This window comes from Petromyzon marinus, chromosome 18 (genome assembly GCF_048934315.1).
Source record: "Petromyzon marinus isolate PM22_M1 ecotype Great Lakes invasive population chromosome 18, UKy_Petmar_22M1.pri1.0, whole genome shotgun sequence".
Classification (NCBI taxonomy): domain Eukaryota; kingdom Metazoa; phylum Chordata; class Hyperoartia; order Petromyzontiformes; family Petromyzontidae; genus Petromyzon; species Petromyzon marinus.
The window spans coordinates 174,346-187,878 of record NC_133684.1 but is presented as its reverse complement, the minus strand read 5'-3'; the positions used below and the strand labels follow the sequence as shown (position 1 = coordinate 187,878).

Below are 13,533 nucleotides of genomic sequence, written 5' to 3'. Positions count from 1 at the left end.
CCACTCTGTCTACAGAAAAGCTACCCATACAGATGCTTACTTGAAACCGGATTCCCACCACCATCCATCCCAGAAGAACTCCCTCATCAAGACTCTATACCATAGAGCCCAATGCATTTCCGACCAGGAACACATTGCCAGTGAACTCAAGCACGTACACCAGGCTCTCAGGGCTAATGGTTACTCCGACTACACAATCCGTAAAGCCATCACTCCAGTCATGAAGAAGGATCCTCTTGAGGAGCCACTCAACAACCATCACCTTACCCTACATTGCAGGGGTCACTAAAAAGATCTCCAAAATCCCGAATAAACACAAGATGCAGGTCCGATTCAACACAGTACATAAAATCCGTGATCTGGTTCCATCTGTAAAAGATGCTGTTCCAGACATACAGTACGCGGGCGTTTACAAACTAAAGTGCCTCTGTGGTAGCAACTACATTGGAGAAACCAAACGACATATCTCGGACCGCATCCGTGAACACAAAGCAAACCTAAAACACGGTAGGACCAACACCTCGCCCGTGGCAGATCACTGTTATAATTCAGTAGGCTCGCATGACATTGACTTCTCCAAGACGGAGGTTCTTTGCAAGCCAACCGGCTACCATGAGAGATTCGTTCATGAGGCCATCCACATATACAAGCACAGAGACAATTTCAACCGAGAAGATGGATTCTGGCTTAGTAACCATTGGAAAGATGTTTTAAACCATTTCAGGTTTTAATTGATTGTTCACGCTTATGGTGGCTTTTAGACAGCATACATTAATTTTTCGTCTCCCCCCTCCTCTTTTCAGAACATAGATGGACTCGTCCTTCTAAATAAACTGCCAAATCGCTGAGCGTGGCACTGGCGTTTTTTATAAATAAAGACACAGTTTAAAATAAATAAATGCGCACCGACACTTCTTTCAAATGTTTCTTGCCGTTGGTTTTTTTCACACCTGATGACCGTTTGTGTTATGGTCGAAACGTCGTGAGAATTTTTATTGTTTTATATATTTTATTATTTTATTGTTTCCCTTCAGCGTGACTTTACCGAAAGAGCTAAGAATATACATTTATTATATTGATGTAATACAGACCCAGTTTTTTTCACATTGGCTTACTGTGTGATAGTTGGGAAGTTGGAGGCCTTTAGCGTCCATATACTAAATGCCTCGGTTGATAGGTAAACTTTGACTCTAACATAGCTATTTCTGTCACAAGCTAATCCCTCAACTATTTCAATGCTAAATTCTCCTGCTTTGATACGTTAACTCCTTTGTCAAGACGTTTCATGCCTCTCACCGAGCTTAAAAGACACTCATATCGTGTGGTGTATACCCAGTTGCTTTGTGATTAATACCCCAGCTTATTGAAGAATATATTAAGTACATGTATTATATTGATGTAACATAGACTAAGTTTGTTTCACATCAGTTTACTGTATGATAGTTGGGTAGTTGGAGGCCTTTAGCGTCCATATACTAAATGCCTCTGTTGATAGGTAAACTTTGACTTTAACATAGCTATTTCTGTCACAAGCTAATCCCTCAGCTATTTCAATGCTAAATTCTCCTACCTTGATACTTAAACTCCTTTGTCAAGACGTTTCATGCCTCTCACCGAGCTTAAAAGACACTCATTATATAGTGTATTGTATACCCAGTTGCTTTGTGATTAATAGCCCAGCTTATTGAAGAATATATTAAGTACATTTGTTATATTATGTAATATAGACTTAGTTCTTTTCACATCGGTTTACTGTATGAAAGTTGGGTAGTTGGAGGCCTTTAGCGTCCATATACTAAATGCCTCTGTTGATAGGCAAACTCTGACTTTAACATAGCTATTTCTGTCACAAGCCAATCCCTCAGCTATTTCAATGCTAAATTCTCCTGCTTTGATACTTAAACTCCTTTGTCAAGAGGTTTCACGCCTCTCACCGAGCTTAAAAAGACGCTACGAATCTTAACAACGCTCATTGGAGCACTGTCGTCCCGACAGTTCTGTTCTTTCACCTGATGAAGGCTGCTTGTGTTGTGGCCAAAACGTCGTGAGAATTTTATTGTCTTATTTGATTTGATTATTTTATTCTCATTCTATGTGACTTGCCGAAAGAACCAAAGAAGATGAATTCTTGCAGTCACGAAAGCTTTAAATCGTAATTTACTGTAGACTATCTTTATTTGAGCTTTTGTGACTGCAGGAATCCATACTCTTTGGTTCTTTCCCACATGATGACGTTTGCTTGTGTTGCTATCGAAACGTCGTGATCTATTATTTTTCTACCTACGTGACTTTACCGAAAGAACCAAAGAGTACTGTAGACTGTCGTTGTACAACGGTGCCTTCGTGATCGCCTTGCACTATAAAAGTCGCGCGAGTGCCATTTGTAATGCATTCTCATTACATTTCAATCCACAGCTGGATGGGGCCTCCCCACACTGCGACGGTCATGGAAGTTTGTGACCATATTTTACCACGCTGGTTTGTGTGGACTGGTGAAGGTGGGTGTGGTGATGCCCAGGACCAGACAAATCTATCACTGCTGTTAGCCATGAGCCAGGAACTCTGGTTGCTGGGTTCATGGCGAACCACTGTGCCACTGCTCCACCTCTACAAAAGATAATACCGAACTATAAATGTCTCCGTGTACTTTATATTAACATTTTATAAATGGCTTATACTTTAGTCATTAGTCATGCATAGTTTACTGACATGCTCTGTAAATTCATGTTCATGGCGATTTCCAAAAACAATTCTACCATGAACGATTCGTGCTGTGTTGCGATGCCAGTGAATTGGAGCTGTGCGCAGTTCAGGAGTGGCGTGCGACCCACAAATAAGGCATTGATTAAAACCTGGCTGCAAATGGGATGACTCCTGCAAAATTCACAAAGATATTTTACAAATAACGGGGCCTTTGTTTTTGCATGGCCACTCCGACTGGGATTCTCAAAAACAATCTGGAGCCATTTTGCTCATCACCATCATCATCACGTACGCAAAATGTAGTTGCAACATACGATAGCTTGCCATCACACACAAGGGAAGGGTGGAGGTCCCAAAACGGACATAAATGTTATTGAAAAACTGTAGCAGAGCTGTTCCTAATAATTGGGGTTAATGGGGGTGAATAGAAGAGAGAGAAAAATATGTATATATTGAATTAAATAAGCTTACACAAAAGCTGCCCGAGCATCCCTTTGGTTTGTGTTCAAATGTAAAGTATGTAATGTGTTATTGTTCTAACTGGAATTGAATTTCAATTGTGGCTCCCACACTGAGCTTGTCATATGCTACTTGTCAATCAATTGGAGAGCGGTGAGCGCAGCAGAACGTGTTGACATATGCAGATGGGTACACTGAGCGGAATAAATGTAATATTTTGTTTTTATTTTAACGAGATACTTTTTATTCTTTTCCATCCAGACAATCACTGTCTCTTACTCGCCGTTTCCAAGGGAACGTTAACTCGAACATGCCTCAGTTTGCAATGAACAAAACAAAAATTGTGCATGACCTAAAATCGTTGGCGGATATTAAACTGTGTCCAAATCCATCAGGCTTCCCATTGTCAAGGTAATGTTGAGAGATGCGGCTGTGAAGCTGCCCGCTGCTGGAGTGATGCACGGACAATGCATTCATGCATTGTTAAAGAACCTCAGGCACCATTCTCTCAGTACGTAATTATGCAGAGTGGTATAACGCTTTTAATGTAATGGAAATACATAAATACAAGATTTAATCGACCCCCAATTTGGCGATATTTTGTGTCCGGCGTGGATGGAATCATTGGCAGATGACTTCCAAGCTTCACCATGGCAGCGCTTGTCTTTCTGGGATGGTACTTGTACATGAGCAGTGGCCTCTGTGCTCCTTTGCAATCCTGCTGAAAGCCATTCACTGCTGGACGGTGCTTGGAGGAGGATGGGAAGCAAGGCAGTCAGAGGAGAAAACGAGGCATTGTGTATGCGCACAACATTTCACAGATGTACAGTGAGGGAAAAAGTATTTGTTCCCCTGCTGATTTTGTACGTTTGCCCACTGACAAAGAAATTATCAGTCTATAATTTTAATGGTAGGTTTATTTGAACAGTGAGAGACAGAATGACAACAACAAAATCCAGAAAAACGCATGTCAAAAATGTTATAAATTGATTTGCATTTTAATGAGGGAAATAAGTATTTGACCCCTCTGGAAAACATGACTTAGTACTTGGTGGCAAAACCCTTGTTTGCAATCACAGAGGTCAGACGTTTGTAGTTGGCCACCAGGTTTGCACACATCTCAGGAGGGATTTTGTCTCACTCTTCTTTGCAGATCTTCTCCAAGTCATTAAGGTTTCGAGGCTGACGTTTGGCAACTCGAACCTTCAGCTCCTTCCACAGATTTTATATGGGATTAAAATCTGGAGACTGGCTAGGCCACTCCAGGACCTTAATGTGCTTCTTCTTGAGCCACTCCTTTGTTGCCTTGGCCGTGTGTTTTGGGTCATTGTCATGCTGGAATACCCATCCACGACCCATTTTCAATGCCCTGGCTGAGGGAAGGAGGTTCTCACCTAAGATTTGACGGTACATGGCCCCGTCCATCGTCCCTTTGATGCGGTGAAGTTGTTCTGTCCCCTTAGCAGAAAAACACCCCCAAAGCATAATGTTTCCACCTCCATGTTTGACGGTGGGGATGGTGTTCTTGGGGTCATAGGCAGCATTCCTCCTCCTCCAAACACGGCGAGTTGAGCTGATGCCAAAGATCTCCATTTTGGTCTCATCTGACGACAACACTTTCACCCAGTTGTCCTCTGAATCATTCAGATGTTCATTGGCAAACTTCAGACGGGCATGTATATGGGCTTTCTTGAGCAGGGGGACCTTGCGGGCGCTGCAGGATTTCAGTCCTTCACGGCGTAGTGTGTTACCAATTGTTTTCTTGGTGACTATGGTCCCAGCTGCCTTGAGATCATTGACAAGATCCTCCCGTGTAGTTCTGGGCTGATTTCTCACCGTTCTCATGATCATTGCAACTCCACGAGGTGAGATCTTGCATGGAGCCAGAAATCTTTCTGATTGATAGGGGGTCAAATACTTATTTCCCTCATTAAAACGCAAATCAATTTATAACATTTTTGACATGCGTTTTTCTGGATTTTGTTGTTGTTATTCTCTCTCTCACTGTTCAAATAAACCTACCATTAAAATTATAGACTGATCATTTCTTTGTCAGTGGGCAAACGTACAAAATCAGCAGGGGATTAAATACTTTTTTCCCTCACTGTATTGGGCATTTGTGAAAAAGAGCTTCATAGCTCATTGGATTCCTTCAGTCTAAATAAAGATTCTGATTCTGAACGTGACCGAGCAAAAACCGCTGGCTGATTCGCATGACATGACATCCTGTCTGTTCGAGTAAAGTAGCGAGCCGTACGAGAGGTATGCGTGTAAGTTTGCTCAGCGACTGGAAGTCACGAAGCGCAGGCGCTAATGACCGTCAGCGGGTTCAGCCCAAGAGGCAACGGAATGTGTTTGTTGTCACATGGTTTCTATGTCTCAGTACGTTGCCTCTTGCAGAGATTTAGCGTTTGCCTGGTGCCACTCGAAAGGTCTCCGAGTTGACTCCACTGGTCTCTGGACTCCGTGGAGGGGCGTGGAGGTCGGGTAAAGTCTCTGGCACACGGACGTACACTGAGCCCCGTTGAAGTTGAGAACATATTCCTCCGTGAACTTGGAATTTAGGTTTGCAGCCCCTTCCAATACGCCTCACAATGCATCGGCTCACAGCCTGGCTTTCCCATGAATGTTACGATTGGAAAGCTTGTGTGATCTCCGTTAGCCAAGTGCCATATACTATCACCATCGTCATCTGTGTCCAAAGTATTGCCTTGTAGTAACTTCATCTGGAGACATTTCCATAAATTAAAATAACTTATGAGGATGGCCTTTCAACCAGCAGTAGATTGACGAATGAGCTGTACATGTGCATTTATAAAAACAAAGCCTCTAGCAAATATGAGCATCTGCCAGCAGAAATGTAGCCACCGCCTCTATGTTCAAATCAAAAGCTCCACCTCTATTGAGCATGGGGCGACATCGTACAGGGGTATTCCATGATACTGTGGCAGGAAAGCCACTTCCACAAAAATAGAAATAAATGTTGAGCCTGGATTAAGAACCATCACTAAGTAGAGGCACAGAACGTTCTGCTTGTATACATTCTTACCTAGAAATAATAGTGTGTGCCATGGACAATGCGGCATGACAAAACCATGGGGAAGGGAATACATAATCCGAAAACCCAACTTCCTGGCACAGGAAATTGCCACATCTTTAACCCAGTGTTTGGTGCATTAGTGATAAGCAGAGCTGTGGCTGTGAAGGATGAGGGTGGGGGGACTTAGGATGGGGTGGCATGGCGTTGTGGGGGACGGTTTGGCGGCTGCTCCAAACGCTCAGCTCCCTAACGCAGCCCTTCGCCGAGGAGTGGCAGTCCATGAGCAGCGCACGACACCCGCTCTCCGGTCCAGCCGCCGGCCTCCGGCGCGACATGTACGGTACGCCACGGCAATAGCGGCCAATCCGTCAAAACTCGGTGCCAGCGAAAAGGAAGCAAACATCCGCAGTAGCGGCACCACCATGCGTCTGTCCCAAGTTTATTTACTTTTTTTGCGAAAGCCTGTTTCATTTCGTTGCGCGTCCGAGCCACGCCAGCCGCTTGCCTCGTGGGTTTGAGTAGCCACGTTGTGCATTTGAAATGTGGCGTTGAAGACAGGGGGTGGGGGGGGGTGACGTTAGAGGTGGAGTCTGTGAGCAGAGTGGCAGGCTCTCTGGGGGCTTGCTCTCACTCGATAACCTGCCAGGACCTCTTCTAGTGCCTGATTCGGGCCCTTTGGGACCAGGTTACGCCGACCTGACCATGACCACACTCGGCCGAACCGCGAGACCCTCGTTCATCCTTGTCTGCTTGCGATTGTAGCAGCAGAGAATGCCACTTAAGAGTATCGGTGGCGTCTCACAGCCCATCACTCGAGCCATTAGGAATTGCGGTAATGCGCCACCGGTTTGCGAACGCTCTGTGCAGAGTGCGAGTTACGCAGCTCGCGTGCACTTGCGTGTGTATTACATAATGTAATGAGTTGCGTTCTGGATTACGTGGGTTTTTAAACTGATTGATGTTCATTTGTGATGTGGCGTCTCGGTGCATAGCGCTTCATAATTTAATAAACCAACAAAACAGTGCACGGGTATGCTTCAGCCGCACACCTTTATATTCATTCATTATTTATCAACTACAATCCATCAAGACCAGGCATAGTAAGTGTTGTACAGCTTTGCTGGACTGCGCTGAACTCTCCACACTGCTATATTATTCATAATAAAGGTTTTTGGGTTAGATCGCGTTTATTTATAAATGTGTCGTAACCCTCCACCACCCGACACGGCCAATCAGCAAAGAAAAGTGTCACGTTGACAAAAGACAAATAATTCACTACTTCAGCCCACCGGTGTGTTGAAGAGTTAATCCACATTTACAGTTTGAGTACGACGTTTCGCTGGTAAATACTTCCAGCATCATCGGGCAATTCGCCAGAATGGTAAAGCCCTCGCTTGCTCCCGGTTTTATATAGAGCAGAAGAGTGACGTCATCACTTAACTCATCAGGTGCAGTGATTAGAGGCGGAGGGGGGGGTAATGTAATTATATAATCGATTAGTAATCAGTCATTGGTTATGATTAGTAATGAGTTGTAGATTAGTAATTCTTTAAATCAAAATGTAATGTGTATTATTTAATAATACGCTTCCAGGCCGCACTGAGCCGGTAGCTGTCAGAGCGATTAAAGTTATTCTTGTTCCTCTCAATTTCAATGGATTCTCTAATTAGTCTTTGCCAGTAATAATTAGTTTTACACACCACTGCAACATTGTCAAAATCAATTGAGTGTCCTTGTTGACAAGCATGTTCTGCCACTGCCGACAGTTGTGTTTGAGATAATTTAATATTTCTCTGATGTTCTTTTAGTCTTACGCTGATGTTACGTCCCGTCTGCCCAATGTAGCAGCTGCCACATGAACAATTAATCCGATATTATTAAATAATACACATTACATTTTGATTTAAAGAATTACTAATCTACAACTCATTACTAATCATAACCAATGACTGATTACTAATCGATTATATAATTACATTACCCCCCCCCCCCCTCCGCCTCTAATCACTGCACCTGATGAGTTAAGTGATGACGTCACTCTTCTGCTCTATATAAAACCGGGAGCAAGCGAGGGCTTTACCATTCTGGCGAATTGCCCGATGATGCTGGAAGTATTTACCAGCGAAACGTCGTACTCAAACTGTAAATGTGGATTAACTCTTCAACACACCGGTGGGCTGAAGTAGTGAATTATTTGTCTTTTGTCAACGTGACACTTTTCTTTGCTGATTGGCCGTGTCGGGTGGTGGAGGGTTACGACACATTTATAAATAAACGCGATCTAACCCAAAAAACCTTTATTATGAATAATATTGGTCGCGAAAGCCTACGTGTTAAACTGCTATATTATTATTTGACCAAGCAAGCCAGCCGTGTTTGTTTCAAAGGGCACACCCTACTCAAGAGACCCATAAAATGAAAACAAGCCTTGAGCTTTTCTGTTTAAACAAATACTACTTGGAAGATCGGTCTACTAGTGCCATAGGATGTTTTGTTCCATCAGCTGATGGACCTGAATGCTACTTAATACTTTAATGGTGAAACGGACCATTATTGATTTCCAATTCAGAGTTGTGCTTTTGTAACTGAATTGAAATGGCTCTATTTTGATCTCTTTTGTTCATGTCCTGGTCAGGCATCCTTCTCACATCATCCCACCATGGTCCATAAAATTAATGCCGCTTTGTGGGAAGTCATCAATTGTCCTATGGAGAGTTGGTCCCCAATATGAGGATGGGGCACCTCTGGCTCACGGCTGCTAACAATAAAGAACTCAACCCTTTGACACTGACTTGAAACCAAAAACTACACGTGGCCCTCAAAGTACAAGCTAAATACGTTTTGAATAAATGTTGATCGCTGATGTGGAAGCACACATAAATCTGTTAAATGGACAGGTTTTTTGGGGGAGATTAAGGTTATCGGCTGCCTCTCGCTTGACAGATTTGGCAGAAAATTGCTGCGTGTTCGGACGCGCATCAGAGTCGACAGAAATTGCGTGGAAAATTTTGGCCTTTTTATTGCGAGTCGTTTTTTGAGTTATTACCTGTCAGGGTTCCGAGAAGATGCATTGGCCGCAGTGCTCAACCGCCAGTACATGCCTGAGACTGTCGCTCCCTCAATAAAAGGGGATGCAATAAAAATTTCCATCCGGCAATATCCCAAATGAATAGGATTTGCCGCAATGGTGGCCAAAGGGCTGCCCTTCGGAATTTACATTTAAATAAGCAGACTTGAGCCGGGTTGGAGGTGACGTGCATCTTTAATCTGTTTGTGAGGTGCTGGCAAGTGCACTAAGCCACAGCTTGGCACAGTGGAGCTGTGGGTTCTATTCACCGCGGTGTAAATCACTGCCTTTTGTGAATACACTGACCATGAAGGGCACCAGTGATGTGTCCTGTCACTAACGATTGCTACGAGGCAAACTTAAATTTGGTTATCTCTGTAATATAGAGCTCGAAAGATTGGTCATTGTATTTGATTGACTAAAATAACTTTTTTGACTTTTTCGGCCAATTACTCGGGGGTCCTCTTTTAAAAGAGGTCATTGCCGCCCTTTCTTGCTGCCTACTGAAAACCCCTTACGTACGTGATGATGCCGACTGCATGCACGTACTGTTTATGCAGGGTCACTGTAATTTGGCCCAGAGGTCACATCGCCACTGCGGTTGGAAGATACCAACACCGCGGCACACTCGCCAACTCCAGGTTCACCCAGCCACCCCGTACCACAAACAAGTAACTGCTTGTACAGGGATGCTGCTGGTGCAATGGTTATCACTGCATAGTCAGATTCGATATCCTGGCGCAGCAGTTGAGATGACGAGCAACTTTCTTAACTCCCTGCGAACTCTGACCACTCGGCAGTATAAATGTGTATGCCACAGTTCGTCGTTGATCGGCAGGTCCCATGGGGTGGAGTAAAGTGTGGGCACTCCCATTTCTTCCCAAGACGTTTTGACAGCGTGGAAAAGTAGGCCAAATTCCCTCTCGGTGACCCATCTTCCAGTCGTAGTGGCATGAGCAAGGAATTTCAGGGCTGCACCTTTACCTTCTATAGAACAATATTCTGAAAAGCCAAACCTCGATTCCAGGCTGTATTCAAGGAGGCAATGAAGTGCAGTTCAGTTGGTCAGTGGACGGGACCCGACTGGTGGCGTTTGGGGGTGGCTCATCAACACCTGAAACCGAAAAGCTCCGTGGCACTCTCGGCAGGAGAAATGTCAGTCGAGCAGCTGTCCCAGACACCGCTCTGTCCTGTGGATCACGGCGTGCATCGTCAACGGTTGACATTTAATTTATCCGCAGAATGTAATTATGCGGCAGAATGGTCTGCGCGTCATCACTAGGCAACGAGAAACACAATGGAGGCACCTGGCCAAGGCTCGTGCTGCGGGAGCCCGCTGCGCCTCCGTGATGCGAGCCAGCGCGCTGGGATGGAAATCTACGGAGCCAGCCAGGGATGTTGCAGTGCTGTTTTACGGCGGTGGGGAGATTTGTACGTTTTTCTTGGCCCTATGTTGTCAGGACCACAAGATGCACTCCCCCCCTCCCCCCTCTGTTTTAAAGAAAAAGTTGGAGGTGCGTCTTTTAATTTGACCATTCCTTGTCCTCCTGAGATGCACGTATCTTGGGTAATTAGAACTTTGTTCTTCCACTTGAGAAATATTGCCCGCCTGTATCGATTCCTGTCACCTAATGACTGAGAGAAACTGGTCCATGCTTTTGTGTTCTCCAACTTGCTTACTGCAACGCGTTACTGTTGAGGATTCTGAATAAGGTGCTGGGTAGACTCCAGCTCGTTCAGAATGCAGCTGCTAGAGTCCTTACATGCACACCATTTTGCGAGCACATCACACCTGCTCTCTTGTCTTTGCACTGGTTACCAATCAGGTTTTAAGTGGATTATAATATCCTGCTGCTGACCTACAAGGCTCTCAATGCATTAGCCCCACTATTTGCAGAAACTGATACATTTTTACTCTCCAACGAGGTGCCCGAGATCTTCGGATCACCTTCTATGTGTAATGACGACTTGACATACTTATCTTGAGATGGAACTTTATTGAAGACACAATTACTTGACATCAGGCGGAGATCCCACAGAACAGTCCCGAGTCTCCCGCGCATCTCCCTCATATACCAATTGAGGCCACGCTCCCCTTCCCGATCATTCTCGCTGACTCTGGATGCTCGCTCTACCGGCAGACTCTACCGTCCTCTTGCATCACCTGACCACGCTCCCTTCTCGAACATTCCCGTAGCCACCAGTCCCTTCGCACTCACAACTGATATCCCTGTCATTACCTCCCGTGACCACTAGTGCATTCGTATAGTAGGCTGACTTCCCTGTCATTACCTTCCGTGGCCACTAGTCCCCTCACACCGCATGCACGCTCTATTGTAATTACATCTGTACTTCGAGGTCAAGGCTGTGTTCCTGCAGGGGTGATCAAGCTTTTGGCCAGTGCAGCTCCTAGACTATGGAACGCTTTGCCTTTGGTAAGACAGTCAGAATCGTTAACAGTAAGTTTGTCTTCAAAACTCGCCTATTTAAACTAGGCCTCGACAAGGTAAGGTAATTTACCATTTTTACCGGGTAAAAGGGTAAAGGTGTCGACCATGCCAAGGGGTAAGGTAGAGGGTAGGGTAAAGGTTGCGCGGAAGAATTACTTGGTAGGGTAAAGGTCCCGCGAAGTATTACCCGCTAAATACCCTGTTTACCGTTCGCTAAAAGCTCCGTGGCGCTGTCAGTGGCCTCCATTTTTAATTGGAATCATTGATGTCGGACCAGATGGAGACAGACCACATTCTTGAGGTAGAGGATAAGGTCGAGGATGCCAGCAACGGCATTTTCGGGGTCGCTGCGAACAGCAATCGAAAGAGGCAGCGGCATGTGTTCCCGTGGGAGCACACGCTACGATTGGATGGAGGGTGATCCCCGTGTACAGCAAGGAAAGCGGCAGTGCATGCACTGCCGCAAGTAGTTTTCCTCCCACACGAATGCGTTGGGGTGGAAAGCCCACCTCAAGTAGCTCAACGTGCTCGCCCCAGGCAGCGAGGTCGGGATGTCTGCGTCGGCGAACCGCCTAATGCAGCAAAACGCTGAGCCGGCCAGCAATCCCGGATCGCCTCCTGGTAAAGTTTGAGAACGCTGTGGTTGATTTTGTTATCCAAGATGCAATCTCTTTGCGAGCCACCGGCAGTGACAAGTTCAAGACCTTGGTTCACACATTGACGCAGGGATACGAGGGCCCATCAACCCGCACCATCATTCGCAGGATTGTCGAGCATCACGCCATCATGCTGCCCATTGTCGGGGCGTTCTTCCTGGACGTCGCCACCTCACTCACCATCGACAAGTGGTCGAAGCGCAACCTGAAGGGATTTTGGATGGTCATGGTGCACTGAATCGACACTAAATCTGGTGCGTCGAAATCCATGCTGCTGACGATTCTCGATGTGCAGTCCGGAAGGGGTGTCGGCAAGTGCATTGGCACCGCTCTGTTTGAGCAACTCCAAAAGCCTCGGGCACAATGTCTCAACTAAGCTGCTCGCTGTCACCAGCGACAATGGTTCCGATGCGATCAGTGCTGTCAAGACGTTGTTCGCCCTGGTCAATGCGGACGCCAGATATGAGCAGTTGCAGACATTATTATGGCGCGCTTCCAGGATGTGATCGGCGTCGGTGGTTTCTCTGAACTGCAGAGGGCAAACATCGAGGGTGTGACAGCATTCCTGCGAATGCCGCGCCAGGTCATGACTTAATTGGCGGCGGGCTGCAAGTCGACATCGGATCTCGTGCCGGTGACGATGGACCACCTGATCCGTCATTGCGATCGCGGTGAAGCCGCTCTTAGAGCGATCGATGAGTCTTTGACCGCGATGGGGATGAAGGCTGAGCTGGTGCGGTACCACGACTTCCTGGTTCAGGAACCCGCCATTGTGGCATCCTACTTGAATCCACAGCTACCGAAAACGACAGACCAAGACGAGCTGGCTACACTGAAGGCTACGATCCGCTCTGTCCTACAGCATCGCTACTCGGACATGATCGCGATCCCGCCGACGGCAGTCGCTGCCCATATGGAGGAGGGGTCGCTGTTCAGCACCATATTAAGCAACGTCGGTAGCTCCATCGATGACGGCGATGAAGTCGATCGTTTTCTGAGCATGGGCGTCACGATCGCCAGCGCCTTCTTTGACGTAATGCAGTGGTGGTCTCTCCGCAAAGAGCTGTTCCCTGTCCACTACAAGATGGCCTCCGACTACTTCAACTCCCTGCGAACGCGCAAATAGCGGAGCCGGGTGGGAGTTCACATGCGTTCGCC

General features: G+C 46.1%; 1 protein-coding gene across 3 annotated transcripts in view; it reads left to right on the top strand.

The window, feature by feature from the left end:
* LOC116943514 (ubiquitin-like protein 3) overlaps positions 1-13,533 on the top strand; it is a 187,883-nt gene that overhangs the window by 101,874 nt on the left and 72,476 nt on the right. The window contains exon 1 of one of the 3 annotated variants that reach the window (XM_032956407.2): positions 6,376-6,537. The exons of 1 other annotated variant lie outside the window; for it this stretch is intronic. In XM_032956407.2, coding sequence (XP_032812298.2) covers positions 6,391-6,537 — 147 coding nt within the window. In that variant the 5' untranslated portion in view covers positions 6,376-6,390. Of the gene's footprint in view, positions 1-6,375; positions 6,543-13,533 lie in introns of those variants that run through there. One more of the 3 variants, XM_032956409.2, reaches the window with a different exon arrangement.